We start from the raw sequence: 25,251 nt of genomic DNA, 5'->3' as shown, positions 1-25,251 counted from the left end.
GAAATGGGCTGCTGTCACTGAGATAGGATCGGAGAAGACATTTGTATCTACCGGGGAGTCTGTTATGGATAGAGGCTCTGACAGAATACACACACACACACATATATACACATACACTCACACAAATGCAGAAACCTTATGTGCATGGGAAAAAAAACAAAAACGGATCATATTCGCATCCATGAAAACAAACCCACACGTACACAGTCATCTACACTCGCTTGACATTGAATTTTGGGATAAGAAAAGCAAGTTGAAAAAAAAATGTGAGAACAAGTTGCAGGTTAAAGGGCTTCCGGCTGAAAACAGAGAGATTTCTTTGTGATGCTTTGTGCCATCTTTACCTCCATCCACATCCTCGCTGCCAAAGTTCCTCCTATAGAAAAGCATCAGCTCGATCTTGTAACATTTGTAGAGGGAGATGAGGAAGATGAGTAGCAGCAGGATCGCTCCCAGCCCTCCTGCCAGCTCCACCGTGTACATGAGCTCTGCTGAGGACGACACACACAGACCAGGAGATATTTAAAACTGGTGAGACAACCATGCTTGATGTATTATAAATACACACAAAAAACAGGCTATTGATTTATTTCTGCACTAGGTTGGACTCTTTTTTTCTTTCCCTTGTTAAATTCACAGGATGAGACACTTATGGGACACATTTACATTCGCTGGAAAGTGGGAAAATCATCTTTATTTTCAGAGTGAAGCAGCAACAATCTTCAGGGAAGAGACACGAGGCTCATAATGACTTTGGGAAAGATGAGAGGGCACAGTGCTGGGAGACACGTGGGGAAAAAAAGGCGATGATGAGAAATTGGGTTCATTTCTTTGGAGCAGCGCAGCAATGACACAGTCCTGCACTTTGGCTGTCGTCCACACTGGGACTCGTGACAATCCTGGACATGGATGGAGGCATCTTTAAAACAAGAGGCTTCAGTTTACTCATATCACTTACAGCCCTCTCCATCATACCTCTTCTTCTGTCTCTCTTCAGTGGTCCCTCACCTCTCCTCCCCCTTATTTTTTCACCCTCTGTCTTTACAATCATTTCTCTTCTCTATTATCTCCTGTCCATCTCCCAAGAGAGCCAGCATGGGGAAGGATGAGTTATGTTGTGTATGAATGCAGTATTTACCTGGTTGGCTCAGTGAGAACAGGTTCACAGTATATTTCTGCCACGGTGGACTGGAACACTGCATGGCTGCCATGGCTACCACAACCAGTGTTGGGCAAGTTACTTTCAAAATGCAATATATAACATTTTACTAGTTACCTTCAATTTAAAGTAATATATTACGTTACAATATTACTGTCTGCATAGAGTAATAAATTACTTATTATACTACTTTTAAGTCACTTTCAACAAAATGCCCAAATAACCTATATAGAACAATGAAATAGCCTAAATTTTTTTCAAATAAACAAATGGCCTTGTACACTTGACTATTTTATTCTTGTCCTTTTCTTTAAAAATAAACTCAAAATAATGGGAGTATGCCCATCTCGCAAATGTAGCGCCTGACTCTGCAGCCATCTCAGCCACGCCAGTGTGCAGCCAACGACGAATTACGCCAGCAGGAAAATATTACTGTAACACTCCCCATTATCCCCAACACTGATCACAACACACCCTCTCCATTATCACGTTATGTACTGTATACCTCAAAGATAGTACATACATTTACATGTCATAGTAACAGTAAATTGCTAAAACATGTGAGGCTGCATAAGTAAAGTAATCTCACCTCATGTTTCGAGATGTTTTAACATTTGTCGGCGTGAAAACACTGGATATTTTTAAAGTGATGTGGGGACGTTCAGCAGCTGTCCATATGTCGACAACCAGATATTTTAACCCTAACCAAGTGGTTTTGTGCCTAAACCTAACTGGACCTTAACCACAGCCTTGTCATAACATAACACTGAAATATTAAACATTCAAATGAAACATATGATACATAAAAATTTAACATATATGTTGTTTGCAGAGATGTGCAATTCTGACATTTGTTCTGCAGATTGCGTTGTTTTTGATCACATGCAAATCACTCTTTTCTGTCTTTCTCCTCAGCTAACCGGCCCCTGGCAGTATACCTTCATTTCGTACTTTAACTTGTAAAGTTCTGGACCATTCAGCACATTATCCATGGTGTTTGTTCATGAACAATAAATACTCTATCTCAGAAATACAGCACTGTTGTTTTGGCTGTGTTATATGTCATGTCTGCAATTTGATGCTTTCAGCTAATGAACAGCCATCATCCTCACTCTCTAAGTTGTTTATGTTTCTCTGGCCGCCACTTCCTCTCTGCCATCTCTCTTTCCATTCCTCTCTTTCTTCTGAGATATAAGGCAAGGCAGCCTGCAGAGACATTCACAGACTTGCTGCAGGGCTTATGAGTGATGAAACATGAAATAAACATCAGAATAATGCAGGAGAAAGAGAGATACAGAGCTCGACTTGAAGTCTTCCTTAGCATCCCTCTTTGGAAAATGCTGCAGTGACGGAGAGAGTTAAATGAAGCCGTCAAGAGTCTACAAAGACCACTCACTTGGAATTGGGCCATCTACATAAGACGGTCACGGAGACAGAGATTAAAGCGGGCAGACAGACAGATAAAGACTTATAATGTAATTGTATGGTGAACTTATTGGCCTGTTGGGAAAAGCTGGGGACCAATTTGCTTGTTTAAACAGCCATCAAATTACCTCTCTTTGCAGGGTGACAACCAGTGCATGAAAAGAGCTTCAGACAAGTCATGCTAGAAAGCCAAAATAGCTACACAGCTGCTGGAGCACTTGTAGAAGGAAGCGACACAACCAAATGGAGCTTAAGCACAGATTGTTAACACGAGCGTGGATGGGAATGGAAATGGACAAGAAAGGCAGAACAAAGGGAAGCAGTTTAAAAGGGAGCTGTTAAGTCTTTGAAAGGATGTATATTAAGTCTTCTTTATCCTGTTTGAAAAAATATCCAATATCTGAAGTGATCTTAAAGAAACAGACATGTTATATACCTGCAATAAATGGTATTTTGACCATGGGCCGCAGAAACAGGCTGTAAACACCTCACTGACACAGTACTATGGCCTTAAAAAGTTTCATGTTTGCGGCCACCCACTGAAGGTAAGTCCAATATTTTGTTTCCTTTTAGCTCTGTTTTGGTCTCCACCAAGTCTTGTGGGACTTTGGCTGCTGTTTTGGACATGGGCATGTGGCATACAGGATCTTCCACTGAAAACAGCTGGCTGTGACTCTGGTAACAACACTGATTAGAGCAATGAAAGTCAAGCTTTAAGATATAAAAAGTTGTGGGTTTGTCGCTACTAGTGACCCCCTTTGCATTACACATTCAGTCATTTCTTGCTCTTCTTGTGATTCATCATCACCTATAAGCCAGTATCAGGCCCAACAAGGGCAAAAATAGTCATTCTGTTGGCATTTTTAATGGTGCATTTGTTTGTATCTTTAAAGTTACCAGTGCTGTGAGGATTTATTGAGTTTTGTGATGGACTTATACCACTGGCTTTGTGATCGCTAACTGCTGCTGTCGCTAACTGTAGCTGCCGTTAGCAGGTCCTATTCGCTGACTCAGCACCGGGGTGCCAGCAGCTAAAACCGGCAGGAAAACCACATCGATACTGAATTCCTGGGTTGATAAACTGGCCTCGGTCTCCTCGGAGGATGTGTTGTTAGATCCCAGTCTGGCCGTATTCACTGGAGCAGCAGATCTGGGCAGAGTAGGCGGACCTCAAGCTCCATGGGGGAGGGATGTAACACACATTTGCTACACATTGGCTACTGTAAATGCCAATCAATATCCACAATAGGTCTCTCTAGCTGACTGTCATACAGGAAACATGTAAATGTGCCGAAGCAAATAGCACTCCACTAGCCGTTTCATGGGAACTTTAATATAAAAATATTGATTACAGCAGCTGTAACCCTTTTAACCTCAATGAAACAGTGAATGATTTGCAGCCAAATTTAGTTCACAAAACACTGAACTTATATGAATTCTAGTGGAGATCCTACAGGTCCCAAAGATACAGAATATATAATAGGCTGAAGTTTGGGGAAATGTGTATAAAATGATACACAAGACAGATAGAATATTTCCATTTGATGAAGCGGTGCAGCCAGGCTTTAAATATTTCATTCATCATATAGCTTTAATGAAGAGCTGGAAACAGCTGATACGGAATATATATGATAGTTTTGGATAGTGAAGTAGATGTTTTTTTTTTCAACCTCAAAGCCACTTAGGCGGAAATAAAATGCAAAAACTTGCTGCAGTGGGAGACGTCAAAGAGCCCTTACCGCGCCTGAGGAGCTGGATGGTAGCTTGGCGACGGCCGTTACCATTTTCCACATAACAGGAATAATTTCCCAGGTCCTCCTCCTCCAAGGAGTCAATAGTCAAGGAAATGGCCACTTCCTGCTCACCAAGATGCTCCTTGACAACCCTGCAAGACAATCAAAAACATATTGAGCAATACTCATAACACCTGTTTTGGAAACAGAAGATGGGGAGTAGCTTTTTGTTTTTAGCACATTCTTCTGATCTGTGCTCAAAGATTATGTAATGTTAAGTGAATGTGATGGCTTGCAGCATGTATGTGATGGTACTTTAAGAGTAATGATCCCGTGTGCAGCAATCGCAGAACGTACTGTGTTACAATTCATAAGGGTCAAGCCATGGAATGGCTGTGAGCAGCGATTTTCTGCACAACTTTAGCTCAATGAAGCCCCTTTTATGTTACTTAAAGTACCTCGTGGTATGTTAATTTCTTTCTCTGCACTCAAAACATATGAGAAATGAAAATCAATAAGGGCTCTTCCTCGGAGTGTGCGCAGGGGGAGGAGGAGGGGGGGAATCAAATACTGGCAATCAGAAGAAAATCTTTTTATAGCGGATGCCATGGTAACGGAGAGAAGGAGAGAAAGTAATATTCCATAAAGTAAATGAGTGTCCCCCGCTGGGCTGGTTGAGCCTGATGGAGGAGGAGAGAATGGGGAGATAATGCTCCCTCGTACCTTAGACACACTACTTAGCCCACTTTTACAGCACCCTCAGCACAAACGACACTTTGGAGGAAACAAAGTGCAAATGAGAAAGAGCTCGCTCTCTCTCTGTTTGCGTGTGTGTGTGTATCATCTACTGTATGTGTTAATAATGTGTTGAGAAGGAGGAGTGGGATGAGGAAAGAGGAGAGCTGTGTGCTGTGAGCGAGTCTTTAAGTGTGTAGGATAGTGGCTCTCTAAAGCATCTCTCTTCTCTCTCGCCTTCGCGCCGATAAACTCCACATAAGGACAGACTGTTGGGAAGATTTGGCATCAGTAATTGAAAGTGTATCATGGGCTTTTGCGTAGAGAGGCTGAGGCAGTGCTGATGATATTTGTAGTTTCAGCTGAGTTTGTTGTACAATGGGGTAGGGCGGCGGTGGAAGAAGGAGGCGCGGGAATAATTCATGCCTCTCCAGGGAGTGGTGGGTACTTTGAATCCTCCAGTTTCACATTATCACACAATATGAGTAAAGTTAGAGGTGGATAACGAGGTCCAGGTGAAGTGCAGAGATATAAATGACAGCTGATAACACACACACACATGTACAGCTGGGCTGAAGTGTGAATTTAACCTAGTGTGTCATAAACCTTCTCCAACATGCCCCTACATCTGTGAATCTTTGTAGGATTCTATGTAGTGTTCAAGATCAGTCTTGGTCTCAGGGTTAGTTGAATAAATATGGTTGAGTTGATTTCAGCTCCTTTGTGTTTGTATTTGCTTGCTTATAGAAATCAAAGTAAAATTCCAGACACATAAAATTCAAGTCGGCAATGCTTTTTTGATGATTTGACACTTATACATACACACATACTGTAGAATCAAGAGGAATTTATTTTTTTGTCTTCTGTGGGTGTTTTTATGTGAATATGGATATTTTACGCAATTGTGGATCAGATCAGTTTTAGGAGTGGCTAGGGTTTGCATGTTCAACTTCTTATTGTGTATCATTCATTGTGCGACTCGCACTGTTCTTGGTCTTGATTGTCTTGTCAGGACTTGGTCTTGGTCTTGACTCTGTCTTGTCAGGCCTTGGTCTTGGTCTTGACTCGGTCTTGTCAGGCCTTGGTCTTGGTCTTGATTCGGTCTTGTTAGGGCTTGGTCTTGGCCTTGGTCTTGTCTTGGTCTCTGTACACTCTTGTCTTGGACATGACATGGTCTCGTTTTGGGTTGTCTTGAGTACAACACTAATTCCACATAAATCTTTGTAAAACTGTTTTTTCTGTTTGGGGATTGAGTTTATCAATATAGAGTTCGCTGAATGAGTAAATCGCAGACGTGTTCTCAAACTATGGCTGCAAGCACATATTCTCTCCCTTGCTCATTAGCAAAACCTCTGCGTTTGCTCATTTACTGATCAATTTCCAACGTTTTCATTCCTTTTATACATTCGACGTACACCTGCAAAACACCAACTGAATTGGGTCAATAACATATCGATCACCTTCCTCATTATGCTGAGCCGGATTTGTTTTGCTAATTTATTAATCTCTGCATGCTATGCTAATGTCCAGTCATCCGTGCTATGATAACAACAATGGCCCTGTCCTGGTGGCGCAAATGAGAATTTATGGGCTCAGGTAACCATAGAAATGAACTCCTCCGGATCAATAGGCACAGAGTTGGGTAAATAAATGCCTGCAGAAACTCTGAGCCTAAGGTATGAGTGTTCGTCTGTGAGCTCAAGTTGGGTGCCGATGCATTAGTAATAAAGCTAAAAGTGTGTGGGTGCCAGCCTGAAGAAGAGAGGTAACCAATAGAAACATGCCCACTGTTTCATCTGAAAAGGAGACCGGACTGCAGGATGAGCACAGAATAGTTCACGTGTAGCTTCTCCTCTCCTTTCTTCCCATTGCTCCCCATCTTTGCCTGGTCCATATCCCTGCCTGTCATCATGGAAGTGAAACCAGGGCACTCGTTGGATGTGAAAAAGCTTATGGCAGCAGCCTCAGCAACAGAGAGTGGAATGATCAAATACATTATTGATCCGCTGCATGAAATATTGGTATGAATTATAGAAAAGATAACCTCTCAGCCAGTGAGTGGGGGAGTCCTGGTGTCAGGGAGTAATGGAGGAAGACGGAGACAGAAAAAACATAACAGACAGGAGAGCAGTGTTGGTGGTTAAAATGAGATTTGTTTCTGTTGCACGCTCATATCAGCGCACAAGCAAACTCACTATCACAGATGTGTCTTCTTTACTTTGCTCCTCGGTGACTTCTACAATATTTCTTACTCGTATTCCACTTCTTCCCTGTCTGCTCCCTCTCTCTTTCTCTGCCTCTCCCTCTCTCCCCCTTTCTCCCCTCCTCCTCGGCTCCCCATGGCCCATCTGCATGCTGCTATAGGTGCGTGCAGCGAGGGAGATAGCGACAGTGGCGGCGGTGTGAAAAATGGCGGTTGTTAACCATCTGACAGGGCTGTCTCCCCAGAGCTGCAGCCTCTCCAAACAGCCCTAATGGGAAACATGCACATGGACCAGGGAATGGACTTGTTTAAATGTGTTACACCGTGAGAACGGAGAGACATGGAAATGGGGATGTTTTAAGTGTACTAAGAGCCCTGAAAGTAAGGCTTGTTGGGCAAATTTTACAATGCTGCATTGGAAGGAAATGGAAAGAGAGGAGAAGTCACACACACAGCAATTTAGGAGATTCATCCTTGGTGAAGGATGTTAGAAAACACATACATGTATGTGGACAGAGCAGTACATGGAGTTTCTTTATGTAGAACTTTGGTTTCACAATATGGTTCTGAGTATAATCCAGAAAATGTGCAATCCTGTTCTGCAGCTGATAGACAGAAATGGCAAGAGCCTGTAAAATAGCAAATACTTTTGTGTTTTAGTCAGTTTAAAAACTGTATAATACATTATTACCATGTCACTTTTTTATATTTGTTAAGTAGATTTGATAGTAGTTTTGTTTTGAACAAAACATTGTGCGCAAGTTAGATTTCACTGAAAGTAGGCATTAATCTGTTATATGCAATGTCTGGTTAGACTTTCAAAATAAAGCTTGTTGACAAACAGTTCATACATTATGACATATAATGACCTTTGGACTGTTATTAATGTTGTTAAATAGTCTGGTTAGGTTTAGGTACAACAGCTTCTTGATTAGGTTTAGGAAAAGATCATGTTTTGGGTTAAAATAACTTCATTCAGTCTTGTATCATTTATGTATATTAGCTTACATACTTAATATAAATGAATAATTATGAATATTTTTATTTCGTTTACAGATATTATTTTATTTTGGTAATATATATTAATTCAAAACAAATCACTTTTGACGTCTGGTCAGTCCCTTCAGAAAAACGCGATTATGGGATCGCATAATTCAACGCATAATCAGCCAAAGTCCGCACATTTATGCGGGGGCTGCATTTTTTCAAAGACGCCAGACTTTGGCCGCATAAATCGCTGATTTCCACGCAAAATGCGCGAAACATGCGGGGCTTGCATGATTTCATAATCCCCGCATTTTCGTTGCAAAAAAGTCACATATATCTTCGCAGAAAGTTGAAAAATGTTGCGTTTACTTCACACAAGAGCAGCCATTTTCCTCCTGTTGCCTTGGGAATGTTATGAAGTGACGTCATCGGAAAGCTGGCAACTTAATTATTGCCAGCACTTTCTGTGATATAGTATGCTTGCTTATCATAGGAAGTCATTAGAAATGACTCTTTACATTAAGGTAGTAGCCTAGTGAGCCTAGTAACAGAGTGTTGGGGGAATCACTTTTTTTTTCTCATTCATCAAACCGCAGTTTTTGCAAGTTCCCGCAATTTTTGCAAATTCCCGCAATTTCATCGCATAAAATTCCATAAATATCCCGCATATTCCATCGCATTTTTTAAGAAAACGTGCCGCAACAATCACAAAAAAACTCTGCATTTTTCTGGAAGGACTGTCTGGTCACAAACAAGATGTGAAACCCCGGTCTTTGGAGGGAAAGTCCACTAGAGGCATGCTTCAAGAAGTGACGCTTAGAAGCAAACTCAGAATCCAACTGCAGCTGACCAGGCTGCTGTATTGGACGTGTTGGGAGTGAGAACGAGCTGGTTTTTCTTTAGAACTGGTAATGCAGACCTGGCTTGAAACTCTTTGTTGCAGCACTTGAGGATGCTCCAAAATCCCTGACTTGATTCAGCTGCAGAACAACAAACTGTTTAATAAAGAAACAGCAAAAAAAAGTTTTCTTTTCTCAAGTTTGTTGGGGTTTTTTGTTGTCTAGACTTTGTCAACAACCTGTCCAGCAAATGCAATGAGACATGGGACAAATACTCGATATGAAACTCAGCACAATACAAAACACTGGCACCAGTAGTGTAGTAGTAAGTTGTGATGCTACAGTATACAGTATAGCCATATAGAAGCAACAAATTAGGTTATGGCTGTCAAATTTTTAAATTATGCCAATATTCATGCTTTTGTTTTGTCTGTAAAAAGAGCTTGTTCTCAATGTTTGTTCTTCAGTAAATGGTATTGTTCCTGTTGTTTAAAGATAACTTTCCCATTCCAGGGGTGTGTTTCCTCTTCACTCAAACAGATATTGTGAGATATAACAGATGATTATTTTGTGTTGTATGTGATTGTGTTGTTGCTGTGCACAATGAAAGGTGCATTTCCACAGGATGCTGACGCAATTTAAACAACAGGAAAGGTGACACAATTACTAATTAATGATTTAAAACAAGCTTCAAGTCTCTGCATGATGCTCATACAATAGCATAAAAAGCTTGGAAAGCAGCAAATAATTCTCTGGAAAATGTTAGTGTGTTCAATTTGGAGTTAATGGGCTAAACAACGCAAAACCATTGGTATTGTTTTCCAGTGAAATTATCTCTGTATGCTATTAATTCCTCATTACTGCCACATCCAATGAAATGATTTCAACTCCAGCAGTGTTCCTTACTTGATGTCGCTCTCCTGGACTCTCTCTTCATCCAAGTCCTCTATGAACTTCTCTCCCTTCATCCAGTAGATGAGCGGGCTGACGTCACCGCTGTAGCCAAAAAACGCCCGGCAAGTCAGGTTCAAAGCACTTCCTGCAAAGACAGGAGATGACATGCTGTCACGCTTGATTGTCCCGCTGGCTTGTTAAAGGTACGCCTTTCATGTGCACGGCCCCAAAAATATTGCACCATATCATATCTCTGCCTTCAAAGCCAGTGACAGTTGCAGAAACACTTCATGTTATTTTGTCAGTGACATGTGCTTTCAGATTCTTTGCGCAGACATTCCCTCAGCAAACTCATAGATGCACACACACACATATTATCGCTCAAAATTCACGTCAAAAGTGGACGCATGAGAGAACATGTAAGCTGGACACACAATATACCTCAGGACATGTAAAGCTGTGATTAAAAGAGACAGTCTTTCCTTTAACACATAGTCTCAGGAAATGTTCTTGCTCATGTTAATAGCACATGCACACACACATGCACACATACAGTACACTGATCTGAAAGCAAATAAACAGTAATGAACACATGAGGGCACTCAAGAGCTTCCTAACGCCCCCCTCGAGACTGTGTGGCCATGAGAGGGAAGAAGGCAAGGTGAGAGGAGGCTGACACTAACATTATTTTATTTAGAGCTGCTGCTGGGTATGAAGGAATGTCAGGAGTCAACAACTGCAGTTTGCTGAGAGTTGATATGTTGAAGAAGAAGTAATTTTCAGTGAGGAGCCAATAGGGTCTTTGTTATCTCTTTCTTATCTCTCAGAGGAGGCAAGTATTGAAAGCGGGTTGGGGGGTAATATGTCATGCACCAATTTAGGGGTGCAACCAATGGTGGACTTGGGATGTTTGAGGGTCAGGGGTTAAAAAATAATAGGGCACCAGCTATATGCGGTGAGGCACCAGTGCACAGAAAGTCGTGGAAACACTTATAGTGAAGAGAGGGCACTTCCCCATGTTTTGTCCACTGGAAGAGAACCCTTGAGTGCACTTTAACATGTTTTAACATAGGTGCATCCAAGAGGGCACTTTTGCTGGGTTTTTATAAACATGGGGGCATCAAGGGCAGCGACAATGACATTTATTTTTGACAATTTGCTTGAAAAATTGACTAAAATGATTAATTAATTATCAAAATAGTTGGCATTTTAATTAACTAATGGATCAACTGAAGTTATTGTTGCACATCTATATCAATTTTAAAAAAGGTTTCCCTTTCATTCCATTCCAATTGTGTGATTTGATAAAGATTACAGATTTTAAATCTTTCCTGAGCTTGTGGTAAAAAGAGAAAAATATAGGCCTAAACCTACCATTACATGTAGCACTGGTGTAAGCTGATTAGAGCTGGCATAAAAAGCCCCCTTTTTTACCACTCATGCAAGACCTTCAGTGTCCGTGAACTGTGCATATATTACGGTGGAGAACATAAAGAAACAACATTGTTGGCATATACAGTGATATGCACATGCTTATTTTGCATTCCCCTGAAGTGGCATTCTCAAAAGGCCCGGGGTGCAGCAATCACATGCTGCTGCCTCTCAGTGAACCAAGCATCAACATGTAAACAACACACAGATGAGAGAGGCTCATCATGCAGCACATACTGTCAACTATATGGTGGAGGGAACGCTTCTCTCTCGGGGAGCCAATGCTGTGCCTGGCTCTGAGGCATGTGATTTGAAAAGCGTGTAAGGGATGGGGGTGAAGCAAATGCTTTTCCCTGTTTTCACAGCAGGATTTATGTACAGGAGTGCAAGGTAAACTGTACTGGTATGGGGCATGTATTCATTAATCCTGCTTTGCACAATACTGTGGGGAGCTGTCCATGGTGCTGACACAAGTGACAGCACCATGGACAGCTCCCCACAGTCTCAGGGAATGGAAGGCAAACTATAGTACAGCCTCATATGTTTGAGCCAAATCCTGTCTGATACAGTCGAAAGAAAATGCTTACAGCTAGGGTTGGGTTTGTTATATTTGTAGAGAATCTCTTAAAAGAGACTTATTATGCTCATTTTCAGGTTCATAATAGTATTTTGGGTCACTAATAGAATAGGTTTACAAGCTTTAATCCTCAAAAAATGCATCAGCTTTCTCATACTGTCCAGTGCTGCAGCTCTGTACTCCCCCTCTGCCTGAAACACTGTTTTACCTCCTGTCTCTTTAAGGCCCCCCCCAGACTTGTTCATTGGCTAACCTGGTAGCACAAAGCACACAGCACCTGAGCCAGACTCGTTCAACGACTTACGTAAGCACATAGCACACAACCCCTGAGCCAGACTCATTCAGAAGCTAACGTTAGCACGAAGCACACAGCTATAGCAGTGAGCAGTAATTGCAGAGGCCAAGGGTAGCCTTTTTAGACTGTGGCATGTTTGTGGTGGCTATTTTGCTTGTGTTTATATGATTGTGGCATTTAACAGAGTTGATTAATAATGTATTTATAAAAAAAATAAAAATAAAAAGCTAAGAGAGCTTATGGAATGTAGCAAGCTAGCCCCTAACAACTATCTTCCAGCTGGCCAGTGAGAGCTATGGGGTAGTCAGGCACATTTGTGTTTTGGCGAAGTGGTTCTAAAGGGAGGCCTGGAGGGAGGAGTTGGTTGCATACTTTTAAAATAGGACTAGCTCTTGCTGATTTTTACAATCTTAAAAACCCCAGCTGTAAGTGTTCATTGCAAGACTGTCCTGGTGGTTTGCATTTAATGGGGTTTCCATTTTTATTTGTGATGCTCATTGAACCCGTCGCACTCCACTCACACCTCTGCACCTTTTTTTCTGATGCCCTCGTTGTGACCAGTGACACACGCGTCTTTCACAGCAGAACTGTGAAGGTTATTTTTGAGAGAATGTTTGCGTTTGAACTAGGGGCATGCATCCTCTGTGCGCCGCCTGCCCACAACCCAGACACAGCTTCAAAAGATTTCAGTAGGTCACTCTGAGCACAAGGAAAGTTTTAAGGCATGCAGGGAAGGAGGATAGGAGGACACCCAGGAATGAACTGATAGTGCTGTCGGTAAGGCTGACATTTCCAAAGTTCAACAGCCACTCTCAGCTTGGTATTTGTGCACAGCCGGGCTCTACAAAGGCTACATGCTGTACCTACAAAATAGGAAACTTCTGCGTGTGATTACACACACATGCACACACACCCACACATACTGATTTTGGTGCAGCAGTTCATTACTGTATAGTCACACTTACATCATTTGTGGAGCCAACGTGCAAAGTAACCATACTGTGCAAATCACATATTGTACAACTTTGGATCTCAGACAGATGCAGCACTTCCCTTTTCCTCTGTTTATAAATCTCCCCCGTGCTGTTCGTTTATCCCACAGATCAATTACAAACTAGGAATGTCATGCTGCCGGGAGCCGCTGCCTGGAGAGGAAGTCTCCGCTGAGCTCCCTGGGAATCACAGGAAATTGTTGAAGGCCTCATGCTGTTTCATTCTAATCCAAGTGCAGCACCCCCCAAAACTCCCTCAAACACACTCACAACAACCTTTGTTTCTTCGCCGACATTATCATCATGCAGTATGATTGCTGAATGGACATTGTGTTACAAGATGGTGGTTGTTCGTTCTTACAAGAGTTGCTATCCAACCTACAGCCCCACATGCAGCTCAGTTGCCATGATAAAATTTTGGCAATTAATGTTTCTGCAGACCACTGATATGTTCACATCTTTACGTGTCATAGGCTACATACCATCTTGACATTTCTACAAATACATATCTTTTCCTAACCCTAACCAAGTGTTTTTTGTGCCTAAACCTAACCGGAGCATAACATTTTGAAATGAACCTTTAAATTTAAAATTGCAACATGAAGACATGTCAAGTTTCAACATATTTGTGGTTTGCAGAATCGTACATTACCAACATTTATTGTGGCGTCTGGGTTGACATGTATGTAAGTCTTTCTCCTGTCCCGCCTGCTCCTCATATATACTTCAAATGCCATGATGTCACATATAAAAATAGCTTTTCTATGCTCCAATTAAACATTTACAAGTCAGAACAACATCCTAAGTATTTGTAGTTGTTCAAATTTCCAGTTCCCTGAGCACTGTGAGGACTTCAATGTCCGTGTTGGCTCAAAAGTTATTCTTGACTTCAAAGAATGAAAAATGAGGACCCCATTTGAGTTTTCAAGGTCAACAATGAGCTCTAAGTATAAAAGATATATAATTATTTTTAAATATGATATTCCAAGACAATGACTACAAAAACAAAGACAGTGTGTGCAATTCAAGATGGTTTGTCAATGAGTCTTTTATAACGGTGAGCTTTGCCGAAGAACTTGTCTTTGTTGCTGTAAAATGACTGGGCCATGGGGATAAATTGGCAGCGAGGCTGACTTCAACACCATATGCAGCTCTATTATCACATCCACGGTCACATCATGTCCTCGGCCGACGTTAAATGTACCCTCGACTCCTTCTTGAGCTCCACGCTTTATTTCCAGAACATTACAGTGTACGGCTGAAATACCACCTGAATTATTTGAAATAACACATATCCTCTCCTGGTGTTAATATGTGACTACAGCTGTGGTTTAAATTGGCAGGTTGGTGGGCAAATGAACGAGTGTGTTTGCGAGGCTGTTGAAAAATACACACACAAATATGCGCCAAGCACAGAGAGAAGGCGGTTTTACATAAGGCTAGCATGACTCTGTCATTAGCCTCTGAGCCAGCAAACTTACTATGATGTCAAGCCGGTTGAAGTCTGAGCAGATGGTAGGAAGACTATTAACCAGGACTTGAACAATGAGGTGAATGATTTGCACACTATCAAGTTGCAGAGGAGGAGGAGCAGCTTTTTAAATCCCTCTGTTCTCTCCTGCTGTCAAACCCCACAGCAGTGTCATTATTATTATGATCTATTATTATTCTCTGAGCAGTTTGTAACACTTGGTAACTCGCGAGAATGGCGTCTATGTTGACTCTCACTGATCTTGAGGGTGAATTATAACTGAGACATTATTGTTCTTAAATGGCTGAGGTGGTAATGTGCACGACAGACCTCAGACTGGGAAGACATTAATCATTCTTAATCATGGAGTCCAACCAGGACCACCTCGGGCCTCACAGCAAAAGAAACAGACACATCTTAAACCTGAAGCCTATACTGGCCCATTTTCAAACAGGAGTACAGTCATTTTGAGGTAAAAGCATCACAGAGAGTGAAGAAAACCAAAAAAAAGGTAAATTATGACCCTGTGCTTCAGAGAAGCTTTCAAGAGGACAGCATGAAAATACAAGAACAAACTCAAAAATCTGTAATGTCTCACAAAAGGCAGAGAAGTGGCATTAGATCGAGCCCTTTTCACAGGCCAGCTTCACACTTTTAGGATAACCTGTACTGGCAGCTGTGGTCACAGTTACAGGTTAAATGGTGTTATAAAAAAAATGTTATATTAATATTGCTTTTCATTTTCTGGTTAGAAGAAAGAGAACGAGAAGTTTCACGACGTGTTAACTTTGGATAATATATATAGTTCATGGCTGATGAACAGTCATTTTCATCATCAATTAATCTGTGTTTTATTTTCCAGATGAATCATTTTCAACAACTGTCTGTCGTGTTCTTGGAAAGTCACTCAAACTGGGTCATCTCTGTTGCCCTCATTTGGCTGATTTACTCTCAAAGTACAACAAACGAAAAAAACAAAACATTTCTTAATCTAATGTGAGGTCAAAGACTGTACCTACAGATGTCTGCCCCTCCCTCACAGCTGATCATCATCTGATTAATCACATGAACTTGACATCAAGTCATAGATCAAAAGAAAAAATCCATGTCAACTTAATAAATTAGGAATTGTGACAATATTTTTTTAATCAACACAAAAATGGCTCTAACTCCGTCCAAAAACCCAAAGATATTCTGCCTTTAATGCAACAATGAGTATCACATTTTCAAATCTATATCAAGAGATGATATTGTTTGAAGCACATCTTTGGCAATTAAATAATAACACCTTTCTAAACAAAGATGAGTTTGAATTGATATAATTCTAATTATGTTGTGATGTTATCACCATTATGTTTTTATTATGACGACAGGTAGGTGTTAATGTGTATGGGGACAGCCCTATAGCACAACATCGCCTCAGCAAATGTTGACAACCTGCTTTTAATACACTGTTAACAAAACAAAGAAAATATGCATCAACACTAGTCTACATCTACATCAGTCAGGTATCACTACGCTCCTCTCTCTGTAGATTAATCTGCAATCAATCTTTTGGTCAAAACTCAAAAACTCGAGTCCATCGCTGTGTCATTTTATACGTTCACAAATAAATGTGCCATTACAAGACTTGGCAAGATCTGGTGTGAAAAATATCCCCCGCTGACTGAATGTGTGCCTTGTACAGCACAAGAGCATGATTAAGTGTTTTCAGCAGTGTGTGTTTCTTTGTATGTGCACATCTTTGAGTGTTGTTTCTGCTTTCACGCATGCGTGGGTGTGGAACAAATCCATGTAATCTGAGTGATTGACATACTCCCTCCGGCTGTGAGTTGGTCACAGTGCCTGATGGAAATGAGATTTAAGATCCACCCATTCTTTTTTTCCTGCCCAGCGTCTCTTCCAGTCTTACAGACGTGCACACAGACTGATTACGACTCCAACTCAAGCTAAAGATGAGTGCTTGGTGGAGGACAGTATCATTTGAAAGGTGACGCTGTTTGCTTATCCCCTCTGTAATATGTACCTGTGGCCTCCATAACACCATTTTCTCATGCAGGCTTTCTTTTATTGGTCTTGTATGAAAAGCTAAAACTGTTTCCAAAAGAAAAATGTGTATGTGCTACTGTACTGGCTCATTATTGAGGATTATTATGATGATTATGATTATTTTGTAAACATCAAGTAATGAGTCAAACTAAAGTGCTGTCAAAGCTTTGGAAATGTGGAATTTGAATGCTAAAAACATAATCAATCATCAGACATTTTGGGGAAAAAAGCATATTTTCATTGTTGCTGAGAGTTAGATGAGACATCACTCTCTTCTCTGTACGGTAAATATGATCTATTGCTGGTTAGCTCAGCATAAAAACAAGAAATAGTGAGATAGCCACTGCCTACCAGCAACTCCAGATTTCACTCATTCACACGGTGTATGCGGAGGTTTGTCATCACTGTGAGGTTGCCAGGCAACCAATGGAGACTCGACGGAGAGTCATTTTTATCTTTTGGTTTTTGTACAAATAAAACAAGCACGATATAAACTGTTAATATGTGAGCTTTGCAGGTGCAGATTTTAATCCATTCGAACAAAGCCAGGCTGTCAGGCTATTTTATATGCCAAGTTAAGCTAACCACCTGTGGGCTGTGGCTTCATATTTGGCGAATAAACACGAGAGCGACATCAATCTTCTTATGTGACATTTAGCGAATAAACACATTTCCCAAAGTTCCAACCTATTCCTTTAAAGAGTAACTAACACCAGGTGTAAATCTTGTTATTGAGATTCTTCAGTAATTTAAATACACAACTTGCTGCAGTGATGTCACAGTGTACTGCTCAAAAACTATAGGGGGTAGCATAACCACATACTGCTGCTCACTATACTGGACTCAGTATTCGCTGTAGCGACTAGCTGCCATTAGCAAGTAGCTCAGCTAGCCTTGGAGCTAAGTGGCCACACCACAACCTTGGATGATGGGGGAAGTAAACATGGGCACCAGGGCTCAGTCAACTGGCCTTCAAGAGAACATGGCTGGACACCAGACTGGAACTGAACACAGCCTCTGAGAATTGAGGATTTATATCTATCAAATCAGAAGTGATTGTTGAAAAACAAACCAAAACTGTTTTGGTGAGATTTTTGTTTATGTAAAGTTTGAAAGAAATGTGTTTTTTAAACTCTTCTTAGTTCGGTAAAAGATATGAACTTGAATTCAGAAGGTGTGCGGTTGTATTTTCTGTTTAGTACGGTAATTAAGTATAAAAATATCTCCATTCTGTTATTGTTTATTAGACTTTTAGACTGTTTTTGTATGTCCCAGCTGAAACTACGGGGGCTATCAGCTTCTTGGGGTACAAAGTGGTAGTATGAGACAGGGCGTGCCAGAGCTAGCTGGTTAGCATGCTAACTTCAGTAGACATCTCTGCAACACAGTACGTAGAAGTCTTTGACATAATGTTTCTTCACATTCTGTTGTAAATGCTAGCTCATTGTTTGTGTGTTTCAAACTTAAATTCTGGCAATAGCTCACAAATTGCTCCTTTAAAGTGGTGAGCTACCCATTACATGCCCATTAAATTAATCTGGCAGACTCTTACATCTAAAGTGACTAACAAAAGCTTAATGAATGTGTTCCTTGAATGTACTTGCAAAATGCGTTCAAGCAAAAAAGGACATAAACAGAAAAACACATCCTGCCTTTAAAAAGAATCATAAAAGACGCTCTTTATTAGAAAATTCATTCAGCAACAAAACCTAGTGGAACAGAAGCAAACCCTGAAGCAGGGCCGCTCTTTGGCTCGCTTTACAATGAATGAATGAATAAGTGACTGAATGAGTGAGAAACTAGGAACGGTGATGGGATTTAGACAGACTATAAAATGACGTGTGCTACACAGGGGCATGTATTTGATTTGCATCAACCCTTGGTGCGTGTTTAGCTGATTTCACAGTATTTGGGATAATTTGGCTTCACAGAGCTGGCACTCGGATTCAGACAGAGGAATACTTTCCGAGCCAGAGGAGAGGAAAACAAACCATGCACAGAGAACACTCTGCAGATGCTGTCCAAATTCAGCACAGATGCACAGCGGACCCAGCGAGATTGACAGATACGCAGACAGAGGGGCAGATGAATGAACAGACAGACAGCAGAAAAATAGAAACAATAAGACCATGCGCATACAAACATGATTATAAATGGGCAGACGCACACATGCACGTCAAATGTCATTTCTGTCTTTTCTTTCTCATCTCTTTCTCCGACAATCAGCTGAATAGGCCCCTTGTCTTTCACATAACACTGCTCGGAGCAGAGTTGGCTTGTGTGTTTCTCAGCGTGTGACAGCCACCAACATGTTTTATTTGTAGAGTTAGAAACAATCTGGAGTGCTTTCTGAATAAGTCATAGTCAAGAGTGTGTTTGATGTTTCGTAACACACTCTGATCTTCAGCACAACCCAATGTTCTCTTTGTGCACTATTTTCAAGGCAGGGCGAAAGTCTGGCACAAGCTGCGATACAGCATGTTGGTGTTTTCCTCACCCTGATGTGCACTTTGCTCATTTGTTTGATTTTTCTTTGCCCTGTGCAGGTGGGAGGAGAGGCATGTTGAGTTGGGAGTTCCACGTGAAACAAGCAAGTTGAGGTGTTTGGATTTTGGTAAAAAAAGTGTTATTTATTCAGTTTTCATTAAAGTATCACTCATTTTCATGGGTGTGGGAACTAGGGGTGCTGAGGGGGCTGCAGCACCCGCCAAAAATGAGGCATTATAAAAACCATCAGCTGATTAAACACAAGAGAGAGAGAGAGCATAGGTCTACTCTGCAATCATATGGTTCATCAGTGTAGTGTATGAACTACACTGCAGAGTTTCTTTTAACAAACAGGCAGGCATATACGTACACTCCTCTCCTCTATTTAACATTTGTTTCCTCACAGCGCTGCATTATTCTAAACTATCAGGCAGTTTATCCCCGGTATTAACATACGTCTTTGGTATTCGGATCACAAGCGAACAGTTCTAAGTCCGTCACTTCACACATTGACGCTCTTTACATGCATCTCCAGTGACCACTTGTAATGGGACCCGCTCTATATACAAATAAAGATCGCTGGACCATTTTCTTTCCCTCTTCATCTCCTTGCTGCTGTTGACTATAATGTTGCAGTGGCTGCTTTGACCGATATGTTGGTGTTCAAGTTTGCTGTCTACCGTAGTGCAAACCCATTGAAGTTAAAGCTGCTGGGAGTGCTGTCTTCATTTTAGCTAACTTCCTGTCCATTTTGCTGTTAGCGATCCCCTCCCTCCTCTACGTCACCACATGAACATGCAACGGTGACCGCCAGACGTAGCAGCAAACGGGAGGATCCTGCTCTCTGAACGTTCATGAGCAGACCGGACTTCCTCTTTAAGGAGTTCTCTGTCCTGATTGGATAAAGTGGGCAGGCATGCATTGATTAATGCTGAAATATAAAGCTATTTAACAATTATTTGAATGAAAACTATCACCTACAGCAGCACATGCACCATTTACTCTGACGTCACTACGGACTGACCTCTCAGCACCCCCAACTGTGACGGACTTCCAGCATCCCTCCTCATTTTCATCACATGTACCTCGTGTGCTTCCAATCCCATTTTGGAAGCTACTTGTAGTTTCGCTTTTATAAACTAAAAAGTGTTGCACCATAACACGGTACCATTAAGTACAACGATAAGTTGGTGTTGCCGCAATGAAATCATCCAAAACACAACATGCATTATCCCACTTAAACTCAATAACCTCTGCAAACCATGTAATGCAGGAGATGTTGAGAGTCTAGAGAAACATGCGAGGGCTTTAACATTGGTCCGATGAGTGAGAGAAACACATTAAAGCGGAGGATGAGAAAAAAAGCACTTGATTACCATTTTCCACATTTTTCCATACTTTTATCATATCCACTGCTACTTAAGAGCAACACATTATGATCACGATGGCCATCATGCATAGTTTAAACATTCTGCTGGAAAAGTGGAATATATACATCAAAGAAAAGATCTTACTCTGCATATTTAACCCATCACCTCGCTGAACATTACAAGCTGAGGTGCTCAATTAGGAATATAAGCTTTACTTTGAAGAACAGGGCAGCTGGATGTTACAGTATGTACGGCAACATCAACAGATAATGTTCCATTTGCAGCTTCAATCACAACACATAAGAAATCTATCAGAATATGAAATGAATGTATTCTTTTAGAAGTCAGTGGTTTTATTAAGATCACTGCAAATGAATGTGTTCGCTTTTGTTAATGTTCAAGTTCAGAGACTACTATTCTTATTATGTATTATTTATTATGAGGAGTACATGATGATTACACTGTCTTAGTAACTCAAAATACAAGCCTTTTTTTCTCAATTTTTAAAAACATAAAAATCCAAAAAACATTGTGAAAACATTCTTTCTTCTCCTACTCAATCTCTACCTAAGACTAGACTAATCAGTCTCAACATTAGAGTATTGGATGCTAAAGAGTGACAACAGTTTTTAAAAAAGTGCAGGGGACACAGAATATGTCACATAAAACAAAAAATCAACAAACAAACAAACAAAAAATAAATGCAAATATGTTTCAAATCTCTACCTACTGGGCTCCAGCTGACTCTAACTTCTGTTCTGTTTTCACTTGTGCTTGTGTAATTTGATCTTTTGGTCCCGATGTTTGGCTTCCAAATTGGTTGCGATATGTGCGTGTCTCAAAGTCACAGTGCAGCAGACGAGTGTGAAAACAGCTCTCTAGTGACAAACTGTCAACATACTGCGTATCAATCTGTACAGTCAAGGTCAAACATCCAAAGAAAGCAACCATAAGACACATCTATTATTGAGCTCTATTTGGAAATAGATATCCCACTTGTTGATAGAATCTTTTAGAAAATAGTATTTTTGGCACAGGGGATGGTAATGTCAGTCTGTTGGCTGGTTGGTCCACCACTTTGGTCCAGACTTAAATATAGTAACTATTAGATGGATTGTCATTCAATCAGATTCAGTGTTTGTGATGCAGTGGATGAATCCCCATGAATTTTCTAAGGCCATTGCTGAAGAGGAGGGCCCAACGAGATGACAAAATTAAAAGAGTGCCAGTCAAACATCAAACAAACAAAAAAAAAGGGAAAAATTGATGGAAATGTGGCTTTGGTGTTGAGCGGAGACTTCAGTGATTCAGTATGTCATGATTTATTTGCTAAGCTTGTTTCGGCTGCACTTTGTTGCATATTGTCTTTATTGATACTAGTTGTGTTTAATGATAGAACAATGCATCATTACTGTATGAAAACATGGAGACATGGCTCTCAGTATCCTCATATATATAAAATTTCACTTACAAAGGCATCTTGACTTCAGTATGCACCTTGCCACTTGGTATCTACTGGATAATAATTGGACTGTAAATTTTAAAAACTGACCTCATTTTCAAAATGTCAGGAAACCGATTACCTCAGAATTACCGAGTAAAGTAGACTTTAAGTTGTTTGAACGCAGGGTTATACATTTTTAATTGCGTCTACTTGCGCGAGTAATGTGAATAAAAATAACCACAAACCACATCAGTATGAACCAAAAAGGAAGAGATTTCTTTGTGATCTAACTGCCAAAAATGGATCAGAATTATGCTGAAATAACAACATCATAATGCCGTCTTGTAAAAAGCCTGAATTCATGCATCGTCAGGTCTGTCGGCCAGGCGACAAGCAAACAACTTTTAAAATGCTCTTTCCCTGAATGGAATTTGGATTGTTAAGAGCTATGCTGTGCAGTGCTGAGACATTTTCCAAAAACATACCAGGTAGCTTGACATTCTCACTCAATTCCCTCCACGGCAGCTACCTATTTGTCCTGTCTTGGTACGAGTACATGTGTTATCGTACAGCTCTGGGTGTCTGCAAACCGCCACGATTAGTGATTATTATCCTCTCCTCCACAATGTTAACGTCATGACGTCAGTGCGAACGCCAACGCCAATAGGCTTTGAGTTCAATATTTTCAACTTGGCGTGATTTTTAGCGTCAGCGCTTCAATCGCGTCACGTAGAGCGAATAGACGCAAATTTGCGCCCAAGTGTTTTGTCATTGACTTGAAAAATTTGCGTTGCGTTTGGTCTGAACACGGCGTTACAGTGTTTGTTGCAATTCAGCCATTTTTTTTTTTAAAAGAACATAATAAACCTCAACAAGTAATTTATGTAACTCCAAATAACCCTTCATCTAAAGTGGAAAATCACCAAAATTGGAGTTACTGTACAAGGCTTTCAAACAAACAGCATTTCTCTACAGCCCTGCTTTCAACACAGACTTTCATTTCAGAGTTTGGGTATTTTGAGCCTTAATTAGAAGGCCGAGCAGAAAGTGCTTGTGTGCACATATGTACTGTATGTGTGTGTATCTTTGAGAGAGAGAGAGATCGTGTTTGTGAAGATTTCCTGTGGATATCGCTGCAGGAGAATCTGAAGTCCTGTCAGTCATGATTCTTCCCCCACAAGGTGTGAAACAAGCATAAAAAATGGTGCACATGGTACTGTGTAATCCTTTTTCTGCACACAGGAGGGATAAGTGAGCGAACGAGACGGGCAATAAATAGACATGTGTCGCTTGCAGCAAACAAAATTATGATATATTTTAAACTATCTTTAGGTTGAGTTTGTGGTATATTTGCAGGGAGTTACTGTGCATGTGTGTCACAGTGTTTGATTGTTTAATGTAGCAGAGGGAGGTGCATCCACGTGTGTGTTTAAAAATTTATGGATCACTATGGAAAGTGGCAGTGACGAAAGTCCCCAGTGCATGTTGCATATTATAATACATGCATATTCCGATGTTGTCTTATGTAGGCTACACACAGCCTCAAATTCACCCCCACAATCATAAAGTGGCACACATTATATGCACTCTCTAGTCAAGGACAAGAGAGTGAGATGAGTTGTGGGAAGGCAGATCAAAAAATAATGGAGCATTGAGCAAAGGACGACAGCTAGTCAGCATCAACAACATCCCCTATAGATTCCTTGAAACTCTCAATCCAATCCCTGTCGCAATAAATATCTGCTCCCGCTCCTTTATCCACACTCATCTCCCAATGTAAGAGGAGGCATCTACAGAGATCCACAACTGGGCAGGTGTGTTTACTGTTATCTGGTTGTATCAGGAGTCGGCTGTTGAGCTCAGAAAAGTCCAAATCTATGTCAACATCCCTTTTCTTTAGCCGCCTGCAGGTTACCATGACAACGCCTACTGTGCTGGATAGGAGCAGCTCTGCAGGCTCCGTCAGGACAGAAAAGACAGCAAAGACAGGTACTGTGCCACATTAGGACCTCTGTGGATTTGCGCCGACGGCAAAACGGCAATCACATTGAGCTTTAATTGGAGGAGGGCCACAACAAAATCTTGGGCGCACACAAGCAGAAAATACTTGTTTTACCAAACAGCTACACATGCAAGTACTGTATGTAAAGACGAGGCTTTTTGTTCATGGAAAAGCAGTGAGCTGGTGTGGAACAATGGTGATGGGCTGAACTGATTACTTTTTGCTCTGCATTGCGGAGAAGTGCAGGTCGGTGTGAGGTGGTGGTGGTGGTGGTGGTGGGGAGGAGGGGTGAGAAGTACAGTGAAAAGAGTGGATGGGAGGATTTGGGGCAGAATAAATGGAGGCATGAGTAAGGGCAATGAGAACATGAAAGAGCCGGGGCCCACCCGCTCCACAACCTCAGCCTCTCTTCTGTTCTAATATCGTCTCCTCTCCAGAGACAAGCCCTTAATTACCATTACAAGCCTGAAAGCTTTTAACAGAGGGAGAATCCAGCTCCTTCTCCTCTCTGTCGCTCCTTCTCCCCCGTTTGTTCCGTGGCCCCTGATGATCCATCAGGGAAATGTCAGCCTTTAATTACCGGTAAAAAATTACGGCCTTTGTGAACAGGTAGTTGGTGCCCTCGCTTTCATCTCCCCTTTCGTCTGCTAATCGTCCCTTTTTGATGACATAATAGGTGCTCTGTCCGAGGCAGCGGAAGACAGAGGCCCATTATACCACAAGAGGCACTGTGGGGGATTATGTGATGATGTGGCGATGAACTAAAAAAACACTCCATCTTTCCAGCAATTTCATACTGACTAAGGGATCAACTAACAAGTGCCAGTGTTCCACCTCTTCCTCAAACCTCAGCCATATCCCATAACAGTGCGACACTGAGCACCATGGCAAAATGATAAACTTTCTCAACACCCCAGTTCACCCATGTTGTGAACCCTCGTCTTTCTAACCCTTCTGCACTCTGGTATACTGTAATTCAGACACCGCTGTGTCTTGTTCTCTTACAAAGTGTCACTCGCGCCTTATCATCGCTGCAGGCGCCACATTCTCCCTTTCTTTTATGCTTCTTTCATTTCTAAGCCAGAGGGTTTGGGGAGCACTTTTCCTACTGCTGTGGGTACAGGTGAAAAATCTCCTTTTATGGTCAAAATGAGAGCA

General features: G+C 41.2%; 1 protein-coding gene across 1 annotated transcript in view; it reads right to left on the bottom strand.

Moving 5' to 3' along the window:
- The window catches only part of il1rapl1a (interleukin 1 receptor accessory protein-like 1a), a 158,449-nt gene that overhangs the window by 7,564 nt on the left and 125,634 nt on the right, over window positions 1-25,251 (bottom strand). Inside the window, exons 6-8 of the mRNA XM_073473728.1 lie at window positions 9,988-10,120; window positions 4,324-4,469; window positions 345-491 (exon numbers count right to left, since the gene is read on the bottom strand). Of these exons, the coding sequence (XP_073329829.1) occupies window positions 345-491; window positions 4,324-4,469; window positions 9,988-10,120 (426 nt within the window). The remainder of the gene's footprint in view (window positions 1-344; window positions 492-4,323; window positions 4,470-9,987; window positions 10,121-25,251) is intronic.

This window comes from Pagrus major, chromosome 9 (genome assembly GCF_040436345.1).
Source record: "Pagrus major chromosome 9, Pma_NU_1.0".
Taxonomy (NCBI): Eukaryota; Metazoa; Chordata; class Actinopteri; order Spariformes; family Sparidae; genus Pagrus; species Pagrus major.
This window is presented reverse-complemented; position numbering and strand designations above follow the sequence as displayed.